Source organism: Sciurus vulgaris, assembly GCF_902686455.1.
Source record: "Sciurus vulgaris genome assembly, chromosome: 17".
NCBI classification, from domain to species: Eukaryota; Metazoa; Chordata; class Mammalia; order Rodentia; family Sciuridae; genus Sciurus; species Sciurus vulgaris.
This window is the reverse complement of record NC_136478.1, coordinates 64,487,272-64,496,528: the sequence shown is the minus strand read 5'-3', so window position 1 is coordinate 64,496,528 and position 9,257 is coordinate 64,487,272. Positions and strand designations below refer to the sequence as shown.

Here is a 9,257-nt window from a genome sequence, read left to right as displayed (position 1 = left end):
GGGAGTGGCTGTGTTTGCCTGGGGCTTGGCCACCAGACACTTTAATGATATGAACTGTGTGGTTTGGGGTCCTGCAGTAAATGCCCAGCTTCAGGAGGAGCTAAGGATAAACTCAGTCATGTGGACAGTGTGTGAAAGGCTGCAGGTGAGGCTCTGAGCACTAAGACTTAGGTGAGCTGCCCTGGTGGACAGTATCCAAGAGAGTTGTCTCATATGGTGGGGAAGCACTGCATCTGTTGCTCCACAGGGAGGAAGTTGGAAAGCCCTCAGGACAGCAGCCTGCTTGCCATGGAGACACCTGGCCACATAATTCTCATAGTAAGGCCTGTTCCAATGTGGCCAGACCCTGAGTCCAGTATGCTCCTGAAATTTTTCTATCTGCTCATTGACAAAAGAGGCCAGACAGAGACTCTCTCCACCTTAGGGTGCTTGATCTCAGCCTGGAGCACAGCCCAGGGGTCCAGATCATCTCCCCAGTGGGTCACTGTTGCTGGCTGCAGGGAGTCCACCCACTCCACAATCTCTTTATGTTTCCTACTCTTCTGCAGGCTTGAAGTTTGGAGTTCACCATGTGAGTTGCATGCATATATGTTGGAGGTCCAGCTTTTGCTCCACCAGCTGCTGTTGATGCTGGGCTGATGTGTTCTCTAGTTGGGTCATACATGTCCACTGCTGCTATATCAGAGAACACAGGCATCACAAGCAGTCATCATTTAGAAGCTCATTTTTGGGCATTTGCAGACTGAACAAGCTCCTTTAAGGCTACGTGAAAAAATGTTGAATAACCTCTTTTGGAACATGCCCGTCCAAAGATGTTACATTAAAACCCCAGGTCTCATCACTGAAACCCCGGTCCTTCCAAATGCTAAGGACAGGTTCCCTGTTCACAAGGTTCCTCCTCTGCTGCCTCCACTTAGCACGCCTCAGCAGAGACTCCAAGAAACCCATCCAGGTGACTGATCTCTGGCAGAGTCTTCCTCCCTAGTGACAAGGTCCACTGCTAAGGGATGGATGTGACGACACCATCAGATGTCACAATCAGGAGCACTTGCTCTGAGTGTGGTCTGCACTCTCCATAGAGTGGCCTGCCTGGAGATGACTCCACCAGGTCACAGGATAGGCCTGGTTCATGATCCCCACCTCTCCCTAGAGGGAAGGGATCTGGAAGCAGGGAAAATAAGGCAGAATCAACAAGAACTGGGGTAAAGAACTCAGATAAGTATGGAGTCCAGTGAGACAAACCGACTCTCAGTAAGTCCCTCATAGTTCACATCTCAATATTTCCTGAACCTTTCATAGAAGACATAGTCAGCCCCCAGGGATCATAAAAGCTACAGCCTCTTCAAACACCTCAACACTTGCTTTAAAGTTACTGACAAGGAACTCATAATTGCCTTTTTAATTAGCAAGTGGGAAAATCTTTTTTCAACAAAGTTCTGGACTCCCCAGGCCTGCACTATCATTGCCTCTACAGGTGAAGTGATAATTGCAGTCCTTAGGGGAAGTGAGGTCACAGGAGCATCACCTTTATCTCAGGTGCAGCTGCCTGGCTCCCTCCATGGCTGTCAGGACCTCACACTGAGCCCAGCACCTTGACACAAGAAGCACAGTGAGTGTTTTCTATTTCTGTCACAGAGGCAGAGTGTGTAAGGAGGGAAGTCTGAGGCAGTGCTCATTTCTGGGGTAGAAGTAGATCAAGTGCCAGTGTAGACAAGGGAGTGGAACAATGCTTTTGTTAGGACCTGATTTAGTAAAGGGGTCATGACCCTGACCTGATGCCCATTTCTCCTGGCTACCAATATTATTAGGTAAAATAATCACTGAGGATGTTCATAGGTGAATAATCTCCTTGATAGGGAATCCTGATTTGGAAGGGACTTGAGGACTATAGTTAGCAACAAATCTGCTCTTCACAGTACTTTGAAAATCATATTATATATTTTTGAAATTCTCTCATGGCTGTGTGTGTAATGTCTTTGTGTCTATAGTAAAGATGAGGATGGATCTGTAAAAATCACCTCCTCTGTGCAGAAATCAAGACCTGGGTCTTTTTTTTGACTAAAAGATATTCTTTTCCAACTCTATATTACAATTCACCTGGTGTGGACAGGAATCACATCTCTGAATCCCTGTGCTGTGATGGCTGAGGCGAGACTGCGCTCCATGCTGGGCACACAAGAGAAGGTAATATTATAATGATGAGAAATGGACAGTGGTTGTAGGGACCAGATGAACCTGAGCTATTTCATCTGGTTTAATAATATTCCAATATTAATACCAAATTCATGAAATTTTCCTTTTTATGTCATTTCATTCAGCATGGAATTCACATACTTCAGCTTCTACTGACATTTTTAATTGAAATGTCCTCCACAAATCCTGCCTCATTTCACCAATGTAACTGTCAGGTCAGAGAATCTTTCAGATGAAATCACTCAGGACTTCATTTCTGTTCTAAACAACTTTAACATCTATTTTGCTTCCTCATGAACAATTTTTCCTCCTCATTTCTTTCTACATTTCATATTAGCATGTACTTCATATTTGATATTTTAGAAACAAAGTAATATTTTTGAATGATTTTTTTATAGACTTCAGTATGTTGATATTTCAGGAATGACATCCAATGGATATTTCTGCTGTGGAATTTTGTTTAGAGAGTATTTTCTTCCATTTATTTGTTTCAAATAATAACAGTACATCTTATGTAACAACTATTTTGTTTCCTCATTAACAGTTTTTCCTTCTCATTTGTTTTAAATTTTGTATTAGCATTTTATAGTTACACAAGATACTGGGGCTCACATACACATAGTTATGCAAGCATGGCACATAATTCACTCCACTTCAGTTCCTACTACTTCCCTTTCCTTCACCTCCTTCCTTACCCTGTTCACTTGTGGATTAAACCTCAGGTCAGTCTAGCATTCTTTAAATCCATTGTGAACACAGGGCAATTTCTGGAGGACCATATGATCATTCAACACGTTGGCAGTGCTGGCACAGAGGTTTATATCTGATCCAGTAAGTGGACACCACCAGTTTTTCCAAGTGTTTGCACCAATTTTACATCACATTGCCAATTCACGAGATTCCTGTCCTATCATCATCTTTGCCAATTGTGGTATTTCCTAACATTTTATTTTAGATTCTGGTTGGTGTGTTCTTATACTGTGGAGTGGTTTAAATAGAGACATTGAACTTTTCACTCATGTCTATTATTTATTTGAATAATGCCTTTTTGTTTATTTTTAAGTACCTGTTGTAAAGTTTTGCCCATTTAAATTCTGTTGTACATATTGTAAGACTTATTAGAACTGGATACATCAAAGTCACTCACCCTGTGTACAGCATTTGATGAAAGTTAGTCTCAATTTAATGTACATTAACTTATGAACTTGGTAATCCATTTGAAGTCTTTGTGCTGTTTATATACATTTTCTTACTTAAGACTGCAGAAATATTATTTTTGCTTATATATGAAGTTTAGGTCAGAAATTCCCTGAGATCTGATTTGTTGTATGGTGTAGAGGTCTATTGAAGTTCTTTTTCCAATGTGACTAGCAAATATCAGTTCATTCTGAAACATCCATGCTAATTTCTTTCTATGCTTTCGCTTTCATTTTTTGTTGCTCCTCCAACTTTAGGATCACGTGATCTTCATGGCTCATTTTTCTGTAAAATATATTGTCAATTCTCTCCAGGAACATGGGAATATTGAGGTCTTGAAATCCCACAGTTGCATACAATGAAAATAACTCTTGGTGTCAAGAAATCTTTTTAAGATGGTCCTCTTACAATGTTGCTCAGATTGACTTGAAACTTCTGGGATTCTCCTGCCTCAGATCCTCAGGTAGCAAGTGCTCACCTCTGTGTTTTGGCACAGCTAATGTTAATGAGTCATTTTGCTAAGAGGAACAGCTGCTGCCATAATATGAAGGACAATGTGCTGACTGACAGGATGGCCTCCACCAATGTGGCCATAGGACTGGTGTTCTTGTCACAGGTTGTTGTTGGAATTCTGGGAAATTTCTCTCTGCTTTATTTCCATTTAGTGCTTTCCTACAAAGAGTGCAAGTTGAGATCCACAGATTTGATTCTCAGGCACCTGATGATAGCCAACTCTTTGATCATTCTCAGTAGAGGAATTCCCCAGACAATGGGGTTGAAATATTTCTTCAGTGATTTTGAATGCAAACTTACTTTGTACACTCAGCGAGTGGGTAGGAGTGTGTCCATTGGCATCACCTGCCTCTTGAGCATCTTCTGGAACATCACAATCAGCCCCATGAATTCCTGTTGGAAGAATCTCAAAGGAAAAGCTCCAAAGTACATTGGCTTCTCCATTTCCCTCTGCTGGATGCTGTACATGGTGGTTAACTCCATTTTTCCTCTCTATATGCTTAGCAAATGGGGTAGTGAAAACACAACAGAGAAAAAAGATTATGGGTACTGTACTTCTGCAGGGCGTGACAAATTAACAATCTCGTTATATGCAGCATTGTGTGTATGTCCTGAAGTTGTCTTTTCTGTGCTCATAATCTGGTCCAGTGGCTCCATGGTTCTCATTCTGCACAGGCACAAGCAGCAGGTTCAGCACATTCACAGCATCAAAGTTTGCCCCAGATCCTGTCCTGAGTCCATTGCCACCCAGAGAATCCTTGTCCTGGTGGGAACCTTTGTGACTTTCCACACCCTCTCCTCCCTATTAATTCTTCATATTGGTCAATTTCCCTTCCCCAAAGGGTGGTTGGTGAACACCAATGACCTAATTGCAGTGTGTTTTCCCACCCTCAGCCCCTTTATTCTCATGAGTCGTGAGCATCCTGTAGACAGTCGTGCTAGTTCATGTTGCTGGAGGAAAATGGAATGGATTAGTTCCTAGTCCTTCAAAGTCAGTTGAGTCACAATGGATAGCCAAGTGCTGTACTCCTGGAAAGTTTGCCTCATGCAAATGCAGTGGAGTGGTGGACACTGTTGTAGGATAATTCTCCTTACCATTATCAGTTAGTTTATAACTTCCAGAAAAGTTTTTTTCCAATTTTTTTTTTGTTAAAAACCTGTGAAAACAGAGTTTGGGATAGACATATTTAGTATCAACTTTTGGAATAAAGGAGAGAATTGTTTTCTACATAGTAAAATAAAGATATTCTCTCTCAGTTGCAAGTAACAAGGCAGTTCTTTTTTTATTTTATTGTAAACAAATGGGATACATGTTGTTTCTCTGTTTGTACAAGGCATAAAGGCATAGCATTTGTGTAATCATAAATTTACATAGAGTAATGTTGTTTGATTCATTCTGTTATTTTTCCCTTCCCCCCACCCCTCCCACCTCTCTTTTCCCTCTATACAGTGCTTCCTTCCTCCATACTTGCCCCCTTTCCTAACCCTGACTCTAACCCTAACACAAACCCCTCCCGCCCCCCATTATGTGTCATCATCCACTTATTAGCGATATCATTCTTCCTTTGGCTTTTTTTTTTTGTAAGGTACCAACGTTTATTAATCCTCACAACACCCCTGTGAGGTAGGTCAATATGTCCTTTATAGTAGAGAACAGAGGCAGACATCTACCAAACCTGCTCAAACTTGCTTGAGACCACAAGGGCTTCTGGGGAAGGACTAGACCTGAATCCAGAAGCTAGGTCTACCACTGGTAGACATCACATGGGCGTAGTCTTACCAATGAAGGTTACATGAAGGACAAAATAACATAGATCTCTCAGCCAACAACAGAAAAACCAACAGTTCAAATGGCATTGGGGAACATGTCAATTAAAAAGACAAAACATTAACCAGTACATGAGTGAGGCAAGAGAACATGCTGCTGAGATAGGCTGGAATCATGACTGGCTATAAGACGTAGACCAGGGGACCAGGCAATCTTCAAAACCACTTTTGAAAATGTAAACAAATTAAGAACCCATTCAAGGGGTAACCAGCCCGAATGCCTGCAGTTTCCAAAAATGAGTTAGAAAATGACAGTGGGAAAGCCCAACCACTCAATCCAACTTTAAAGGAGAAATGACAATAATGCTCATTCACATTAGAAAGGCCAATAATATTTGTAATATAATTACTTGCATTTAGTATCCTATATGCACACCAACTTTCATCCCAAATAGTCCCTTTCCTCACACACAAGAACTGTTCCTTATAACAGACTTTTCCCCTTCTACACACCAATCTATACACTGGCATTACTACCAAGTGGCTCAATGGCATATGTCTCATGGTTAACTGGCTGAGTAAGGGACGGAATCCAGAAAAATATAAAACTCTAACAGACTGTATGCTGCTCCTGTATTTCAGAAATAACTGTCACCTGCCTTTGCCCAATTCCACCATCTGTGAAGTGCACATGGATGAGCAATTCATTCTTTTCTAAAGGGATTAGTGATCCTGGTTCAATGTGCCATTTTAAAAGAAATAAAGAAAAAAGAGAAATCAAGACCTGCACTGTAAAGCATAATATTGTAGTAGATTTATTAGAGCTACTCCAAATTTTAGAGTCATATCATGACGATAAAGTTAAAAACTATCACTGTTATCACTGGTTATTTTATAATAATTGGTTTAGTCTACAAGTTTAAGGCAAACATACGAATGCATTTGCTTTTCTTCAGAAATCATACTTCTAAAAGATTACATAAAGTCTGGCCCAAACCTTCTATGTTGATTAATTAAAAGTAAGTTTGATTAAGATGCTTTACAAGAATGACTGAAATAAAGTTTACAATGCTTTTTAAAAATGAAATAAAAAAATTCAGAAAGGCAATCTTTATCTTTCTTGACAGTGTATTTTAAAAAGGTTAAACATCAGAAATTATTTAAAGGTAAGATTGGCAGCCATAAACAATACTATTTATAAAATAAACACAGTTATAAGAGGCTAGTTAAAAAAAAAAAAAAGACCGAACTTTGGGCTTCTGAGTGGGACGAGTGCACGATGACAGAGCAGTCTAGAGGAGCAGGGCACAGAGTCACACGCGGTTGGCACTGCCCGTGCACGGCGCTGCTCCACTGTTTCCAAGAAAAAGAGGAGTAGATGCACTTTGTCAGTTGTTTTGTTTCCAGTGAGCATAAATGCTTTAACATCATTAAGAAAACAAAAATAAGATTTAAAGGAAGGCAGCCCTTTTTAACAGGAAGAAGAATGTGGCTTATGTGTCTCCATTTCACACTGCCAGGCAGTTCTGCAGTAACTGAAGGTTACCCTTTGCATGCTTCAGTTCTAATTCTGCAAGTTCCACTAAATTTTTTCTGAATGCAGCAACTCTTCTTGTCTTAAAATCTATAAGTTCTTGTTTTGCAGATTCAGATATTTTTTCAAACTTCTGACAACATAATTGTTGGGACGTTTCAGCCTGTAGAACATCTTTATTTTTTGCTTTTGCCTTATCCAGTGCTTTGTTAGCATTTTCATAATCCACTAGTGATCGAGATCTTCGGTAAAGGAGATCCTTAGCTGCTTGAGATTCTCTTAAGTAATATTTCAAAAGGTCAGAAAGTTTGAGGTCCTCATCAGCAGACACTCTTGCTTCTATTTTTCTTGTTTTATCAAACAGTTCTGAAACTTTGAGGAAAAATTTGCATATATCTGTAGAATCCTGAGTTCCTAAAGTGTATAATGAAGAACCAATCCTATTGTAATCATCTGTAGCACTTTTGTGGGATCTTGTCAACCTATCAGACTTAGCAGATGCATCCTTCACTCGGTTATGATATTCTAAAAGGAATGTTCGTTCATGCTCAAAGAAATCATCTACGTCCTTTACTCCTGAAACAATTACTCCATCTGTTGATTTAACCATGTTTTTAAAGAAATCTTCAAGTTTCTCTTTTTCATTTTTTCCTCGCACACTCAAATCTTGATTATATTCCAAGAAGACATGGAAATTTAGATATTTTCTCAAAATAGGATGTGCTGCCACACGACATAGGAACACTTCATGCATTGCAACTGTCTTCTTGAATATTGCCAAATATTCAGCTTCCAGTTCCTGTTTCATTTTTGTGAATTCTTCCTTTGTCATTGATCCTTCTCCTTCTACAAGCTTTTGTAGATTTTCCCCTGAAGCATCAAAATCAGGTCTTGGTGGTGCTGGTGGAATAATATATCCTGCATAGTCTTCATTTTCAACGAAGGAATCATGAAGCCAGATAAATTCCTCATGTTGTCGAACAACAGAAAACTCATTCTGTTTAAAATTTGGCAATGAACTTTTTGTGTGAACGGTAAATTTTACTTTATCCCTCTCACTAAGAGCATCAGAAATGTCCACCTGCAGAGCAGCATCACTTTGAAGATCTACATTTATTGCTTTAAGCTCAGTAAAGCTGGGGGAGACACCAAGGGAACCTCCGCGGTCTTCCTCCGAGAGGAAGTTGGGGCCCTCGTCCAGACCTTCCTGCTGGGTCGGCGGGCCAAGCGCACCGAGGAAGAAGATGAGGTGGGGAAGACACAAAAGGAGACATTAGTGCCAGGCCGGCGTGGTCCCCGCACCCGCCCCACGCCCGACACACCCACTGCGCGACCAGGGCTCTGCGCCGCGGAGGCTCCTTTGGCTTTTTGAGATTGGCTTATCTTACTTAGCATGATATTCTCCAATTTCATCCATTTGCCTGAAAATGCCGTAACATTGTCATTCTTTATGGCTGAGTAATATTTCATTGTATATATATATACCACAACTTCTTTATCCACTCATCAATTGAAGGGCATCTAGGTTGGTTCCACAGTCTGGCTATTGTGAATTGAGCAGCTATGAACTTTGATGTGGCTGTACCTCTGTAGTATGCTGATTTTAAGTACTTTGGGTATAGGCCAAGGAGTGGAATAGCAGGGTCAAATGAAGGGTCCATTCCAAGTTTTCTAAGGAATCTCCACACTGCTTTCCAGAGTGGCTGCACTAATTTGCAGTTCGACCAGCAATGTATGAGTGTACCTTTCTATCCACATCCTCACCAACACCTGTTGTTCCTTGTATTCTTGATAATCACCATTCAGATTGGGGTGAGATGGAATCTTAGGGTGGTATTGATTTGCATTTCTCTTATTACAAGAGATGTTGAACATTTTTCCATGTGTTTGTTGACTGCTTGTAGATCTTCTTCTGTGAAGTGTCTATTCATTTCCTTAGCCCAATTGTAGACTGGATTATTTGAATTCTTGTAGAGTTTATTGAGTTCTTTATAGATTCTGGAGATTAGTGCTCTATCTGAGTATGATTGGCAAAGATATTCTCCCACTCTGT

The 9,257-nt window shown here is 40.5% G+C and overlaps 1 protein-coding gene and 1 pseudogene across 2 annotated transcripts; one reads left to right on the top strand and one right to left on the bottom strand.

The window, feature by feature from the left end:
* Positions 1-3,961: 3,961 nt before the first annotated feature.
* LOC306648541 (vomeronasal type-1 receptor 4-like) lies at positions 3,962-4,885 on the top strand (the record flags this gene model as incomplete). Its single annotated transcript, XM_079118724.1, has 1 exon — positions 3,962-4,885. One exon carries the CDS (start codon positions 3,962-3,964, stop codon positions 4,883-4,885), a length of 924 nt encoding a protein of 307 aa, XP_078974850.1.
* Positions 4,886-6,842: 1,957 nt separating this feature from the next.
* Positions 6,843-8,478, bottom strand: LOC306649083 (sorting nexin-6-like; annotated as a pseudogene). Its single transcript has one exon. The product of its transcript is annotated as a sorting nexin-6-like (transcript).
* Positions 8,479-9,257: the final 779 nt, after the last annotated feature.